Source organism: Ailuropoda melanoleuca, chromosome 15 (genome assembly GCF_002007445.2).
Source record: "Ailuropoda melanoleuca isolate Jingjing chromosome 15, ASM200744v2, whole genome shotgun sequence".
Classification (NCBI taxonomy): domain Eukaryota; kingdom Metazoa; phylum Chordata; class Mammalia; order Carnivora; family Ursidae; genus Ailuropoda; species Ailuropoda melanoleuca.
The window spans coordinates 18175616-18193188 of NC_048232.1; the positions used below are offsets into that span (position 1 = coordinate 18175616).

General features: G+C 38.0%; 1 protein-coding gene across 2 annotated transcripts in view; it reads left to right on the forward strand.

Moving 5' to 3' along the window:
* Positions 1–17573, forward strand: part of PLXDC2 (plexin domain containing 2) — a 450758-nt gene that overhangs the window by 149353 nt on the left and 283832 nt on the right. For both annotated transcript variants that reach the window (XM_034644245.1, XM_034644246.1), the window contains one exon: positions 15569–15780. In XM_034644245.1, coding sequence (XP_034500136.1) covers positions 15569–15780 — 212 coding nt within the window. The remainder of the gene's footprint in view (positions 1–15568; positions 15781–17573) is intronic.

Sequence of the window (17573 nt, forward strand, 5' to 3'; positions counted from 1 at the left end):
GTCTGAGTGCAACAGAGTACAAATCCCTCTCTCAGAAATTATTCCTGAAAAAGAAGAGTGAGGTTGCTCACAGAAATGTAGGCTTTACTACCAACTTGAAAGTTCAACAACTGAAGATTAGTTTATGCTATGCATTAATTGTTAATAAAATATAGTATATAGTCCATAACATGGAAAAGTATTTGTGTATAGTATATAAATAAGCAATACACATTTAGGCACACACGGACTTTTTTGTACAAAGACATAAGGAGACATGCAGAGAAATATCCAGGAAGGATATTCACTAAGGTGATAACCCTGCCTCCTACATCTAGAACAGAATAATAGGTATTTAAAATTTTCTCCTGTTTTCTCTTTAATGGTTTAATTTTTCATATTAGATGAAAGGTAATATTTTAATTTAATAATATTTCAAAGCCCTTCAGGTTATTCACCTTTTTATATGAATAGTGATTTTTTTTAAAGATTTTATTTATTTATCTGACAGAGATAGATACAGCCAGTGAGAGAGGGAACACAAGCAGGGGGAGTGGGAGAGGAAGAAGCAGGCTCANAAAAGATTTTATTTATTTATTTGATAGAGACAGCCAGTGAGAGAGGGAACACAAGCAGGGGGAGTGGGAGAGGAAGAAGCAGGCTCATAGCAGAGGAGCCTGATGCGGGGCTCGATCCCATAACACCGGATCACGCCCTGAGCGGAAGGCAGACGCTTAACCGCTGTGCCACCCAGGCACCCCCCCCCTTTTTTTTTAATAAAATGAGGAGATACTCACTGTAAGGAAATTGCGTAAAGTCTATCATTTATGGATTTTTTTTAACTGGAACAAGTTTTCCTAAATCTATGTTCTCAGATACTCCTTATTTGTAAGTAAAGGAAAGAATTCTTTTCTTAGTATTGTTCTGAGCACTAGTGAAGATACACAATATAATTTTTGGCAGTACTGTGGCAAGCAGTTGTTGCCCAATAATGAAAGTTTTAGGGTTTTTTAAAGATTTTATTTATTTATTTGAAAGAGAAAGTGAGAGAGCAAGAGACAGAGAGAGAGAAAGAGCATAAGCAAGGGGGGAGGGGCAGAAGGAGACAGGGAGCCCAATGTAGGACTTGATCCCAGGACCCTGGGATCATAACCTGAGCCGAAGGCAGAAGCTTGACCGACTGAGCCACCCAATTGCCCTGAAAGTTTTAGGTTTTTAATTATTTTATGAAATTCAGATTTTTTTCTTGGTTGTGCACTAAAGTCGGCACACTCGTAGAAGGGAGGTTTTACATAAATGTGTATTGTAGCAAGTACTTAAAACAGAGACCTTTGGGGCGCCTAATGGCTCAGTCGTTAAGCGTCTGCCTTCGGCTCAGGGCGTGATCCCGGCGTTCTGGGATCAAGCCCCGCATCAGGCTCCTCCTCTGGGAGCCTGCTTCTTCCTCTCCCACTCCCCCTGCTTGTGTTCCCTTTCTTGCTGGCTGTCTCTCTCTCTCTGTCAAATAAATAAATAAAATATTTAAATAAATAAATAAAAATAAAGCAGAGACCTTTTCAGTTTATCTGCAATTTGTTTGTATGGGTAAAAAAAGCATTTACTAAGAGGTAAATTCAAAGAAAGAAGGAGAATGAAGCAACTGGCTTCTGAAAGTCTCAGAGTGCGGCAAATCTCTAAGGGATTGAAAAGTTACTGTGGATTCTGTCTCACTTTGGTAGCTTAATCCTTAACTGTGGTTTGTATATTTTAGGAATATAGCATAGAAATTTAAGTCTAATTTTAGTACAGTTTTTACTGTCTTACTTTTATTTTTAATGTAATTTTGTTGATTGTGGTTTATTTACAATGTTAGTTAAATTGTGTAATCAGCGTAAATATATGCAATCACACAATTTAATTAGGGAATGTTATTTAAGATAGTAATGATTAAATCCAGACATTCATAACATTTTAGAAATTCTTGAGAACTTTATTTTAAAACTGCCTTTTGAATGAATGGCAGTTGAAATTCAAATTTAAGTATGTCTCTTTTTCAAACAAAAGTGAAAAAATCTTGTCAAATTCCGTGGAGTGAAATATAGTATTAAAAGTATGATAGAGTTTGTGAAAGACCAAAACTTCTTAACTAAATTTATACTAATGTTAAAACTTTCTATTTCCCATAACTTTCTTGATTTTTGACTTCAAGGTCCCATTCTTGTGATAGAGGCTGTTTGGAATATATTCTTTCTATCTCAAGGTACTTCACCCCTAATACTAGTTTGAGTTAATCATAAGGGGACCTGGGTAAGTGGATGAATTATGCAAGTCATCAGCTAGTAGATACTCAAAAACTACTTAATGAAGGAAGTAACATCTTTGCACATAAAGTATTCCATATTTATTTATTTATTTATTTATTTAAAGATTTTATTTATTTATTTGACAGAGAGAGAGACAGCCAGCAAGAGAGGGAACACAAGCAGGGGGAGTGGGAGAGGAAGAAGCAGGCTCCCAGTGGAGGAGCCTGATGTGGGGCTCGATCCCACAATGCCGGGATCACACCCTGAGCCGAAGGCAGATGCTTAACCGCTGTGCCACCCAGGTGCCCCAAGTATTCCATATTTAAACATAAATAACAAAGTGTCAGTTTTGTTTAAAGAATTATATTGTTTCTCCTGTAACCAATATTTATGAACCCTTGCTTCACGATGCCTTTGATATTCAGAAGCATAAATCTTTTTCCTGTGACTTTTTTTGAAAGAACTTTTCTGTAAAGTTATTTGGAGATATCAAAGCTAAGTAGTTTTGCCCATTGCTTTGTGGTTCTAAGGTAGTACGAAGGCGTATTTCATTAAATATATGAATCAAATGTGAGAAATAGAATAAATGGGAAAATTCTTTTACAATATTAATCTAGCTGAACATTTTAAAAGATTTTGAAGTTATAGTGTTGTAACACTCATCTTTTATTTGATGAAGTTCATATATAGAAAAAGAAGTTAGGGAGCACCTGGGTGGCTTAGTTGGTTAAGCATCTGCCTTCAGCTCAGGTCATGATCCCAGGGTCCTGGGATCAAGCCCCGCCTCAGGCTCCCTGCTCAGCGGAGAGCCTGCTTCTCCCTCTCCCTACCTTTCTCCGTACTTGTGCTCTCTCTCTGTCAAATAAATAAATAAATCTTAAAAAAAAAAAAAAAAGAAAGAAAGAAAGAAAAAGAGGTTAGAAAAGTGTAGGAAATTGCAGAGAAATTGGCAGGGATGCTTCTAATTTTTTCAAGAAATGACCCCACATACTTAAGTATTCAAGGCTAAGAATTCAAGCAGAGAAGTGAGATTATTTTAAGAGCTGTCATGATGGAAAACACCAGGTCAGCACCCCAACCATGTCATGACATATCCTAGGGGGACAAACAGACTGGACACCGTGAGCAGTTTTAGTGACCATTTATTACAGTAACAGAAAGGAGCACAAACTCTCCTGGACAAGTTCATGGCTGTTTGTATAGAAATGGCATTACATCAATAATTACGAGAAAAACACAGCAATAGGTTTGAATAAAGTTCTATAAGATCACTTTAAAAAAACTCTCTCTCACTACATCAAAAATTAAGGATGTACTGTATGTTGACTAACATAACATAATAAAAAATTATTATTAAAAAATAATAATAACTCTCCCTAGGAAAATTATATGTCGATGGTAATGAAAGACTTCACCAAGTCAGAATATTTGGATTTGACCTTCAGAAAGTAGAGACTGACGTGTTTTGTTTTTTTTTTTCCCCATCACTATAGAAGTAAAATATTGTAGGGGCGCCTGGATGGCTCAGTGAGTCAAGAGTCTGACTCTTGATATCAGCTGAAGTATCGATCTCAGGGCCATGAGCCCATGTTGGGCTCCACTCTGGGTGTGGAGCCTACTTAAAAATAAATAAATTAAAATAAAATAAAATAAAATAAAATAAATAAAATAAAATAGCTTTGTTTGGGGTGCCTGGGTGGCTCAGTGAGTTAAGCTTCCAACTCTTGATTTCAGCTCAGATCATGATCTCAGGGTTGTGAGACTGAGCCCTGTGTTGGGCTCTGTACGCATCAGGAGTCTGCTCTCCCTCTCCCTCCTCTCTACCCCTCCCCTGATTCGAGTGTGCTTTCTCTCTCTCTCTCTCTAAAAATAAATAAATAAATCTTAAAAAAAGAAGTAAAACATTGTAAAAGATATATAAAGTAATGATATGCCATGAGAACAAATAAAAAAAACGTAGCTGCTTCCATCCTGTATAACACACAAAAAAGCACTGATAATACTATAATGTATTTCTTTCTCTTTTTTGCTTTGGTGTATTTGTATATATATACATTTTTTCTTTTACCTAGTTCAAATCATATTATATATAGTTTTTTATACTTATTCATCAGTCTTTTTGTGCATGTCAGAATATTTCCATAATATCAAATCCTAGAAGACTTTTGCTACAGATTGTAAATTTGTAAATATGAAATTTTTATTAAAATTTGAATCTACCTACCAATATTAGAGGGTGCAATACTTGCTACAAAAAAATTCTCTATCAAATACTGATAAGTACAGTTTTACAATAAATCTTTGTGAACTTAATATATGAAACAATTGTGTTGACTTTCTGACATTTTATAATGTGAAATATTTTAACATATTTATTAGTGTCTATATTTTCTTTTCTGTAGGTTATCTCTTTATGACATTTGTCCTTTTTTTTAAAATTGCGGACTGATCCTTAAAAAAATTTACTAGGGTTGATAAATTTGTATATATTCAAAAAACCACACATGACCGCCATTTTGTAGATCAAAAAATTGAATAGAAGTGCGCATAACATTAATCTTGATATGTGCTATTGATTTTTTTTTCTGCTGGCCTTTTAAATTTATATAAAACTGAAATAGGACTTTATATTTTTTTGCCTGACATTTTNCTTTTCTGTAGGTTATCTCTTTATGACATTTGTCCTTTTTTTTAAAATTGTGGACTGATCCTTAAAAAAATTGACTAGGGTTGATAAATTTGTATATATTCAAAAAACCACACATGACTGCCATTTTGTAGATCAAAATATTGAATAGAAATGCGCATAACATTAATCTTGATATGTGCTATTGATGTTTTTTTTCTGCTGGCCTTTTAAATTTATATAAAACTGAAATAGGACTTTATATTTTTTTGCCTGACATTTTCAAATGGCTTTCTATTGTTTTTGTGTGTTTTGGTGTAATGACTGAGTCTCAAAGTTGGGTATCTTAAGACTATTTTGTTTACCCTGTATTTTCTACCCTAGCACAAAGCAGGGAACTCAAAAATATAGATTTTGTGTATCTAGGAATGGTATTCAACATTTAACAACTAGTATCTGGCTAGCTAATGGGAACAGACCACACCTTAGGGCTGGGCCGAGATCTGGGTGTTTATTCCTTAGTCGTTGGAGTGTATGGAAAGCATTGCTCATTATTTGGGGGCAAGTAAGGAATGGAGGTGCAATTAATCTGTTGATTTGTTCAGCTTGAACTTTATAATCAGTTAAATTTAAGAAAAATACTGCTGGGTTTGTGTCTAAGAATATGGAATGCCTTACACTAACTTAAGTCGTCTTTTAATAAAAATGCAGGCCCAGAGTAACCTTATATTTATAACCCTAGAGCTGTAAGTTAAAAAAAAGACATAAACAATAAAGATAATTTTTTGATGAGAAAATTGCAGGTGTTATTGACCACTTGGTCCAAGTCCACACAAATCTCTAGAGGGCATTTAACCTACAGAAATTTGGGGCCATTCTGATAATGGTATGATTTGATTTAAATCAGATAAAATTTATAAAACAGTCTGATAGAAATGCATACATTGGCTGTCATCTGTGGTCATTGGCTAAGTCAGCCTGGGCTCAACTTTGGACCATTATGGATTCTGACCCCACAAACTGAATATGGTCTGATAACAATATGCAGTGAGACTGAGGATATCAGACATCTGGCAGCTATAATTTAATAGAAGACCCTCAGTGATTTGGGCCCTAGGCATTTGGACATAATGTTTGACACTGGGCACCATTATACCAATTGATTCCATCTGGCCTGGTCTGGTTCAAAAGACTCAACTTTTTTTTCAGAGAAGCTATTGGCCATAACTAGTCCTTGTTTACAGAATTTTCCATCTCCCTTGGCAGGCAGAGTTATACTTTTCATGCATTGGGGCTTAGCTTTTAGGGCAGAGCCCTTATTTTAAAATCAGTCAGTCTGGGTGTTATATGTAAGTAATGAATCACTAAATTCTACTCCGAAGCCGATATTACACTATATGTTAACTAACTAGAATTTAAATAAAAACTTGAATAAAAAAAAAAAAAACAGGCATTCTGAATACAGGCACAAGCAGCAAGGGTAGTTTAGGATAGCTAATGATAAATAGAAGTGCTAAGGTATTTTTACCAAATAGTTTTATTTTTTTACTGTGCTATGTAGACTCCAAAGTCTCATAATATATGAATTTTCACGAATTAAATAATAAACCTGAAAATAAAGGTAGAAAATAGGATCCCAAATAGCCCAAAATATGTAGATGATAGACTTTTATAGCTGGGAGGGACCATAGAGGCTATAAAACTGCCCCCTTTCATTTTACAGGTAGCGGGAGGTCACATACCTAAAATTTCCATGTGGATTCTGGCTTCATGCAATGTTTTCTACAGAAAATCTCAAACATCTTATTAAACGATAGATTCTCAGATTTAATTAAATGCTATTTCTTCTCTTTAGAGATTATTTGTAGATTATGGTACATATGGAAATGAGTTTATTCTCTAAATCTGACAGATTTATCTGAAAAATCAGCAGATGGCCTGAGTTCTTTGATAATCATCTTTTTTTTATTATGAAACAGTAGGTTATCCCTGTAAAACCCGCGTGAAATCTACTTGAAGGAATTCAGTTTTTCTTTTAAATTTCTACTAGGCAGTTAATAGAAAACCCTCAACAACAACAACAAAATCCATGATTTATTTTCAAGTACTTCCCATTCTTTCAAGATATAATAAGAAATATAATCAATATTAATGTGCTGTTACTTTCCGCCCTGTTTTTACATTAGCATTGTTTCATTTCCTCCCATCGGTAGTCAGCTTGGGATATCGTATTCCTTTTTTGTTTTCACATGCTAGATTTTTTTCCAGATTCTTGCTGTTTTCAATAGCACATTTTGTCTAATTTATTTTTTCCTTTTAGATGGTTTCTTTGTGTCATCTCATCAAGGTTTGTGACCGATTGCTAAATTGACGCCCCAAAAAATTAATCAGAGGCAGATTAGATAATCAAGACCAGGGGCGCCTGGGTGGCACAGCGGTTAAGCGTCTGCCTTCGGCTCAGGGCGTGATCCCGGCTATGGGATCGAGCCCCACGTCAGGCTCCTCCGCTATGAGCCTGCTTCTTCCTCTCCCACTCCCCCTGCTTGTGTACCCTCTCTTGCTGGCTGTCTCTGTCAACTAAATAAATAAAATCTTTAAAAAAAAAAAAAGATTAAAAGATAATCAAGACCAAACCTCTGGATTCGCTCTGGTTACTTTCTTAGTCTATCAGTTAAAACCTCATATGCATCGATTTTCTCTTATGTAAGACAGTTTAATAATAGTACCTGCCAAATACATTAATGTATGCAGATGTTTAGAACAATGCATTGTATTTAACCCCAACTTAAGTTTAGTGTGTGTTATCAATATTACAGTGATTATTATGAATTCGTAATTAGAAGCCATGCATAGACACCTCTTTTATAACTGTTAACAAAGTTTTATTCTTTGTACTTATTTTTAATACTTTAGTAAATATGTAGCACTACCTTAAACTTGTCTTAAATCTCATTCATGATTGTTCATAAAGCTAAGAATGTTTCCATAGGATTCCATCTTTCTGTATAAAATTAAAAAGTTTGATTATTTTATTTAATAGTAAAATTAGAAAACTATTAATGCTTCAAACTTGTAGAGTAATTCTCCACCTATTTTAACTTAAAATTGTCCTTGTTTCATCTACTTCATAACTTTTCACTCACTGGGTCATGCCTACATTCTTCAAAGACGTGTGTTGTATTTCTTACGGAGTTCATTAACCAAAAAGAACCGAGAGATAAACTGCAACCATATGTTACTGAACATCACCTAACTGGCCAGTGAGCTATTTTTGAGTCAAACTCTTATCAGATAAATAAAAGCTGTGGTAGATTTGTTTTGCCGTAGTTTTCTCCTTCTTCCACCCTTTTATGTGGCTACTCAGGAAGGTGGTTAAAATCTTAACAAGTTAGATAAGAGATTACACACATGAACTTTAAGACTGTGTCTCAGTTGAGGTGTAACTTGGTCTATCATTCATTCACTTATTCATTTGTTACTCAGAAGATTTTAGATACTGTCTGTCAATGCCCATGCTTATAGTGCTGGGACAAAAAATGTAAATAAGATAGAGTCTCTGATCTGAAATATCTGTGTGTCAGGAGTCTTCCTGGGCCAGCCCTAGGTTTGGTGGTATGCTAGGAGGACTCAGACGACTCAGCATATACTTGTGCTCATGGCTATGATTTATTACAGCAAAAAGACAGAAACCAAAACCCGCCAAGGGAAAGACATTTGGGGCAATGTCTGGGGGAAACTAGGGCAAATTTCCAAGAGTCCTCTCCAGCAGGAGCACATAGGACACATTTAATTTTTCCAGCAACAAGCCATGATGATGCATGTAGAATATTATCAACCAGGGAAGTTTGTTCGAAACTCAGTGCCCAGTGTTTTTACTGGGAGCTGTTCACATAAGCACCTTCTGTCTAGCATGTACCAAGAATCCAGACTCCCAGAAGGAAGGCAGGTGTTCAGCATAAACCATATTGTTTGCCCAGTTTAGCCATAGTGAGCCACTCTTATCTGTTAGAGAATAGTGGGAACCCTCCCTAATTCTAAATTTCCAGACGCTTAGCCAAAGGCTAACCTTGAAAACAGCATTTTCTTTTTTTTTTTTTAAGGTTTTATTTATTTTTTTGAGAGAGAGACAGAGAGAGCATGAGCAGGGGGAGGGGCAGAGGGAGAGGTTGAGAAAGCAGGCTCCCTGCTGAGCAGGGGGCCCAATGTGGGGCTCAATCCCAGGACCCTGAGATCAGGACCTGAGCCAAGGCAGAAGCTCGCTCAACCAACTGAGCCACCCAGGCGCCCCAGGAGACAGCATTTTCTAAGGATATCTGTCTCAGGCCAGATGAGTTAACTCTGTAACTCTAATCGTACATTCAAATGGGGATAGGCAGAAGGGTGTTTAAAGAGTCAGGTAAAGAGAAGTATTGGTTTATAATAAAAACTTCAACTAGCTCTCCCAGGGGAGTAAAGGGAAACTTCATTTAACAAGAGAACATTTGAGCTGGATCTTTAAGGAATTGTGAGATTTCCCAAAGTCTGGGGTGAAAAAGTTTTCCTCCATTCAAAGGTGACAATATTCATTGCAAGTAAAGAGGAAATGGAGAAATTGTACGTGATGAGAGCTTAGGGCATGATGGGGATGGGGGTGGGGGTGCAAAGAAAGGGGAGAGGGGTTGGAACAAGAGCATGGGGTGTTTACAGGTGGTAAAGGAGATGGGTGGTTAAGGAGCCATTAGAGGTTTTCATGAGAAGAGTGAAGTAAATGACTTTGAAAGGTATCTCTGGTAGCAGATGGAGAAAAGATTAGAGAAGGAAGAGTTTGAAGACAATAAGATCAGACAGGAAGCAGGAGATTATGAGGACATGCCCTAAGGCATGTGTGTTGGAAATAGAGCATGGAGCAGTGGTTATCAACCAGTGGATATTAAATAATCATGTGGGAAGTTTAAAAAGACTGTGATGTCTAGGGCCTAGTGAAACCCTTTACTATCTCTCAACAGAACACTCTGTATGCTTCTTTTCTGTAGCTGTCTTATTCTGTGATGCTGTCAGTCAAAACCTCAAACCGACCATGTAGTCATTTCATTATTGGACATAACCAAGGATATACCCAATAGTATAGAATTTCATCTTCACTTCCACAATACATTGAGATGCAAAGCCATATTTAGGAACCCACCTCCACCAGATCATTTCATCTATTCTCATCTATTCTCAGATGAATCTAGCCAGCAAAATCTGTTTGCAGTAAACAGTCTTCATGTTTCTGCAGGGGATTCACAGGGGTGGTTTGGCTCACTTGTAAAGTGTAGAGCAAAATGCTTATCAAAAGGTATACAGATGGATCCCTATTACCTAAGATGCACGTCAATTTATGTAGATTTCTTGGTGGTTTGGCAAGTATCGTGCGTATGATTTGTATGCAAGATGCAAGAAATACTGTTAAAGATGGTCTCAACATATAACCATGGTTAAACATGTAACTGTTGGTTAAATGTAAGCTATTTAAATAAAGTCGTTCAGGGGCGCCTGGGTGGCACAGCGGTTAAGCGTCTGCCTTTGGCTCAGGGCGTGATCCCAGCATTATGGGATCGAGCCCCCACATCAGGCTCCTCCGCTATGAGCCTGCTTCTTCCTCTCCCACTCCCCCTGCTTGTGTTCCCTCTCTCACTGGCTGTCTCTATCTCTGTCGAATTAATAAATAAAATCNTAATAAATAAAATCTTTAAAAATAAATAAATAAATAAATAAATAAATAAATAAAGTCATTCAGATAAGACACAAATATAAACCTATCCAGCCCAGCACAGTTTTTTTGTTATTTTAAATTATTTTACACTATATGATGGCACAAAACAGACTTGCAAGNTAAATAAATAAATAAATAAATAAAGTCATTCAGATAAGACACAAATATAAACCTACCCAGCCCAGCACAGTTTTTTTGTTATTTTAAATTATTTTACACTATATGATGGCACAAAACAGACTTGCAAGGTTTGCAAAATAGTATGAGGATACACGAGTTTCTTGTATTAACTCTCAGATTAACATTATTGAGTTTCATAATAATGTTCTATTTGGAATGTATTGAAGTACCTTCTTCAGTAGTAGTTTATCTGCTGTTTTAACTGAATAAAATATCTCAAGAAGGTGTTAAGAACAATTCATATATTACATATATACAGAAATATGTCTTTAAGCTTTCTACCATAACCAAAGGGCAGTCTTAGATATATTTAATATTTCCATGAGCTATGTGATTAACAACTACAGCAAAATATGTTGGAGAAAATTATCTTTGAAAGTTTTCCATCAGTGGTTTAATTAACATACAGTGGACAGAAAGCAAACAATCTGTTCAGCCAGACTACTCAAAGATCCCTCCTGTTTCTTTTGTTTTCAGTACAGCTGGGAAGGGAAATATTATATTACTTATATCCCTTTAGCTGGCTTCTGAGTAATTCGTTTTGGTGGTGATTTAAAGAATAATTTAAAATATTTTTATGAGTTTGAAGGCCCATNAAATATTTTTATGTTTGAAGGCCCATGATGTGCATAGGAATAATTTACAATGTAGATAGCCATGCTGTGGTTTTGCCAGTTTTTCTCGGTCTTTATTTCTGTAAAACATTCATTCTTGACTTGTTTTATCTTGTCTAAAAATCATCCTGAAATGGGATCAAAATCTAAGCCAATTTCATACTCCAGTCTTGATGAACCATGGAGTACTGAATTATGAGCATATAAGAATGTTTCCTCTTACTATTCATAACATAACCAGAGAAAAATAATTAGCTCTAAAATAGCAACCAAAAGAATATTCACAGAAGCCAAGCCCTAAAGCTCACAAATTTTCTTATTAAAAAAACCCCTCAGTTCCTTCCTGAGATCCTGTTTACTCTTTGTAAATATGAGAGCCAGCAAGTAATCAAGAGACAAGTTGATAAAGTTGAAGGTAGCAAATCTAGGAGGAGCAAGCATGTCCATATAATGCAAGCAAACCAATCAAAGGCTGTAATTTGCTGTGAATGTGACCATGAAGCGAGAGAGAGAAAAAAATTATAAAACACTGCTAAAAATTCGGGGAGTGGGGGAATCTCCACCCAAACCCCATAGCTGTCTAGGGACTTACCCTTGTAGTCGCCACAGTAATAAGCATGTATGCATGCCTTCTACAGGAGGTCTCCCTGCCCGTGAAACTGACCTTCCCCAGTCATCCTGCTAAAGCATTAGTTCGAATGTTCATGACGAAAACAAGAATTTGACACATTAATCAGACATCCCAAATTTCAACATGAGTGGTATTCAAACATAAACTGAGGCATATTAAAAAATTTCAAGAATGTACCCGAGCAAAGATCAACTTCATTCTGGCAGTGCTGAGCTAGACGTGATCAGGAGGGCTCCAATGACAGCAGCTAGGGGAGACACTTGTATGGGGAAAAAGGCAGGAGCAAAGCAAGAAATGTTCAATTGGCTTAAGCTGTTACCTGCTTCGGAGAACTCTAGTCGGCTGTGTGAGACTGGTTATCCTTCTGTTTTGATTTTTTTTTTTTAAAGATTTTATTTATTTATGTGACAGAGAGACAGCCAGCGAGAGAGGGAACACAGCAGGGGAGTGGGAGAGGAAGCAGCAGCCTCCCAGCAGAGGAGCCTGATGTGGGGCTCGATTCCCGAATGCCGGGATCACGCTCTGAGCCAAGGCAGGCGCTTAACGACTGCGCTATCCAGGCGCCCCTCGGTTTTGATTTCTTAACCTGGAGGCGTTTACAGGTCTAGGTGTTGGTTTGTTTGTGAATGCGTCTAAGGTATCAAGAACCACCTCAATCTAACGGTCACTTTGTTTAATTAATTTAATAGTGGAGAATATGGGATTTATCACCCCTAAGTCTTGAAGCTCCTTTTCATGTGTTCTCTAGGGTAAGAAGGCAGGGGGGAAATGAAAAAGGGAACTCAAGGAAGTTGAGAAGTAGACTTTCTGTGCAGACAGCCCCTCCAGTGTTGCTTATTCCATCTCTCCCTGCTCTGTGCGGGAATCATAGGGGCTGGTGTGACGTTACCGGACCACAGGCATCATGGAAGTTACCATATTTTGTCTGGTGTTCTAAATCTCTGGGAAGATAATAATAACATTAATATCAGGCAGTTAATATCCAACAATAGCACCCATTTCAAAGAAACCAAGAGTTGTTTTGAAATTCTATTTTGAAGATTTTAATAAAGATTAATTCTTTGAAGTTTTAGGTTGACTTCCTGATTTTTTTTTAGAGAAATGACAAACCTCTGTTTGGAGCTGTTCCCTTTGTGTGATTCTTTTTAAAAACCATTTTTAGGGGCGCCTGGGTGGTTCCGTCGTTAAGCGTCTGCCTTTGGCTCGGGTCGTGATCCCAGGGTCCCGGGATCAAGCCCCACATGGGGCTCCCTGCTCCGTGGGAAACCTGCTTCTCCCTCTCCCTCTCCCCCTGCTGGTGTTCCCTCTCTCTCTGTGTCTCTCTGTCAAATAAATAAATAAAATCTTTAAAAACAAAACAAAACGATTTTTAAATCCAGGAGCATTTAGTCTATTAACTGCATTATATTGGCTACATTTCTTTCCTAGATTGACGTTCCAACAAGAATTCCGTATAGATTTTCAGTTGTTCTGATATGATTATTTGTATTCGGAGTACCACCACTCTCATTGCAGGACAAATGCACACCTCTAAAGTTAACCTAAGTGTTGGGCTAGCAGGTCTTATCTGGTTATTATAAAACTTTATTGCTTACTTTTGTTGTAAGCTGCCTCATATATTTTTGGTAATGAGGCAGGATGTATAAATAAAGCAAATAAAATTGCTTTATGTAGCTTTGCCTAGAATCATAGGTCTTAGAGCCTGACATATCCTCAGGAAAAGCTCTCTGCTTTCGCAGGTAAGGTATTTTCATTCCCATTTAAAATATAGGGCAACCAAAACACAGAGTTTTGTAAATTATTCTGGACCCCATATCCAGGAAACCTAACAAAAAATTCCATCCCTGGTCTTTTGAATCCTTGTACAGTATTTCTTCCATTAATTCTGGCTGGTTCAATCTTTCTTGCTCCAAAGAGACTGTCAATAGTTCATTTATCCATCAGTCATTCAACAGACGTTTACTCAGGACCATTCAAAGGCCAGTGGGACAACAGAGTTAAAACAGAAACACTTTCTCCAGTGATGATGACAATACTTATTAGACATAACTATTGGATATTTACTGTGTGTGACGGGGGGAACAGGATCAACCCTTTACGTACATGAGATTTTTCAGCCTTACAACAATTCTGTGAGTTGTGCATGTGCTACATTTCCATGGCTCTTGGGTTCCTCTTTTTGGAGCTCTTGGCCATTTCTGTCTTCACAGCTCTTTTAAGCTCTAATATTCTATGAGCCCAAGGAAAAGTCTAGATTACCAACACTGTGGTGGTATTTTTCTCTGGGCTGTATCCACCAAGGCATGAAGCAGTGGGGGATCTTGTAAGTTCATGGTGAAACTAAAGAATATCCTTTCTGTCTAGAAGAATTATTAGCACCTTTCGGCGTTGAAAGGGAAATATTTTAGAGCGTTTGTGTGTAATTAGTAGCCTTAACTTAGTTATTAGAGTTCTAAGTAGCTGATACTGTGGTATTATAAGTCACATTAAATACATTTTCGTTTCTTGGAATATTATTGAGGGCAACATCGCAGCTATAATTAAATAATTGCTTTCTTAGCCCTTTTTGAACAGGTATCCTGCCAGTTATAAAGGCTGTCAATTCCTATCTCTGGGTAATAGTTGTGTAGAAGAAAACTGTTCCTCTTGGGCAGAAACTGAATTTCCCATACTTGTGATACACCTTCCCCTACTGACCTAGTGAAATGAAAGACTAGGAGTAATGATTAAATCTTATTTTCCCTCCTGTAGTAGTAGGATGAGCTGGGTCGGCAAGGCCAGTCCCTGCTGATGGCTTTAAAATACCTTTGTGATTTGGTCTCTTTGCTTTCCCATCCATTTCTCCAAGTATCTATCACTGTCATCCTTCACCACCCTGACAAGAGTCCAAGGTGAGAACGGCACAAATGAATAAGAGCCTTTGTGATGCCTCCTGAGGGTGTTACTTATTAAATGAGGTAGGCAATGAACCAAATCTGACTGCTGAGCTACAAGGCAGGTCAGCACATTTACACGAAGATCATTCCATATATTATTTAACCCATTCGAATACATTGTTGCCTCTTTGCTGCCCAGCAGAACTTGCGTGAAAGGAACATAAGCTCACAAGTTAATAATGTCTGACTTTTATTTTCCAATGTGCTAAGAGTCACTAGGTTTCATTCCTTTGTTTGGACTGTAGCTTATTTTCTCAGAACAGCTAGAGAATAGTTTATGAAGTGTGTGCTTGGAGGGCGGGGAGGGGAGAGAATAAAAATGCATTGCTTTAGGGCTGCACATCTGTTTTAGGGACTCTGCTGATCTGCACATTAACCATTGTCATGACTTATGGTGTGTTTTAAAATTGCATTCTACTCAGAGATGTTCATACCAACTCAAAACTATTACAGTTAAACAGATTTCACTGTGAGGAGTTAGTTTCCTGTCTTCATGACTAGCAAAATTAGTTTTCTGCTCTATTAGCTAGGATGTGTATGACTCATAACAAGTGGTAACTCATTATTTTACTTCTTGTTCAAACAGATTGGCCATATCAAGTTGCTCAGGTCTTCCCGCAAACAGAGGAGGAAGTGGAAGTGGACACACGTGCATTCAGCCACCGGTGGAAAAGGAGCTTAGACTCTCTCAAGGCGGTAGACTCCAACCGAGCAAGCATGGGCCAAGACTCCCCAGAGCCCAGAGGCTTCACGGACCTGCTGCTGGACGTTGGGCAGGACAACACCACCCAGATTGAGGTAGGTAAATAATCTGGGTAACCGAAATGCATTGACGAATGTATTTTCTGTAAGGCACCCCACTTCCACGTGTATATAGGCTCTACCTTAAGCTCAATTGAGAGCTTTAGGACTTTTTGTAAGGATCTGTTTAACTCATTAATAAATAATGAGTTAATATTCTGTAATTTAGTAATCAATAATTATAACTATATTAAATAAGTAAACACATAATAGCTAAGTACATTTAATCATGAAACAGAAAAACAGTGGCTTGCCGTGATGATGACAGTGAGGAGACATAAAGAGGAACGCGATACAGCACTTGCCTGCGAGAAGGTCGCCGTGTAACCAGATCAGCTGTATGCTGCGTGATATGTACAAGGATATCTACAAGCTGGAGCATAGCGTGGAGGAGGGAGAAATCACCTGCTTGGGCCCTGGGTGGGCCATTGTCAAAGAGGCTGAGCCTGGGAGCGGGCATTTAGGCAGAGGCTTGGCAGGTCGAGAGGGGTTCACCAGGTCGATCTCCTGTCAGTAGTGAGAAAGGAGATTCCTGGCAGAGTGAATTGCATCTGTAATGGCCGAGCCTTAGAACGCTGGGGCACGCTGGAGAGTCTCCTAGAGTGACCAACTGTCCCAGTTTACCCAGGGCTGAGTGCTTTCCTCGCATAGAGCACTTTCAGTGCTAAAAACAAGGCAGTTCTGGGCAAACTGAAATGGTCATTCACTCTGTGACTGTAAGCAATTCTTTGTTATGGTTGGAGCTATGAAGTGGAAGGAGGATGGCTGGAGATGGGTTTGATGAGTATGGAAGTTTGCTGAGGACACATTTTGGGCAGACTGTAAGGTTGCCCAGAGGCCTCAAGGGTGGTATTACATTGCTGAAATTCCCATAGTCCTTAGCATTGCAAATCATAAAATATGATCCTGTTAGTTCACTCAATCTAACAAAAACAAACAGGTCAATCTTATGGAAATAAGCAAAAAAAAAAAAAAAAAAAAAAAACCACGCAAATGAGAATGGAGGCTATTTATTCAGTTTGTTCTAGCAAGAGTCAGCTTCCATAGCTTCCCTCTGGCAGAGACTCAAAAGCAGGCAGGGCAGTGGGAAAGTTTCTCACTTAAAAAAGAGAAGGATGGGGCGCCTGGTTGGTGCAGTTAGTTAAGTGTCCGACTCTGTTTTTGGCTCAGGTCATGATCTCAGGGATCTGAGATTGAGCCCCTGCTTAGGGCTCTGTGCTCAGCAGGGCGTCTGCTTGAAGATTCTCTTCCTCTGCCCTCCCCCCACTTGTGCACGTGAGCACACTCTCTCTCAAATAAATATGTCTTTAAAAAAGAGAGAAGTCTTCAGGTATGCTCTCATTGGAAGTTGTTGACACGAAGGAGCTGAAGATGGGCTAATTAGAAGCAGAACATCTCATGTGATTGATTTGGGGAACATACTTGTCTTATACTGAGTTGGACCTGGGGATGCAAAATAGGAATGCTGTCAGTCGATCATCAATTCCTGCCCATTCTGGGCTGATCACTGCCAAGGCTGCATTCTGGCTCCCTAGACTGCTTGCTGTAGAGGTTGGAGGTCAGACTTCTATTGTCATCCATGGTGTGGCCGTTGTCTGTTTGAATATTGTCTCTCCATATCAAGGTTTAGTTCCTATTTTTGTCCCTGGTGACAGGTTTATACGTTTTCAGAACCAGACAAGATTCTTTTTACTGTCCTGAAATACTCATTATTTAGGAAAAGAACTCAACTTCATGAAACAGACACTGCATCGTTCTCCAAATAGTATCAAGGCATCATTTCGTTCCCG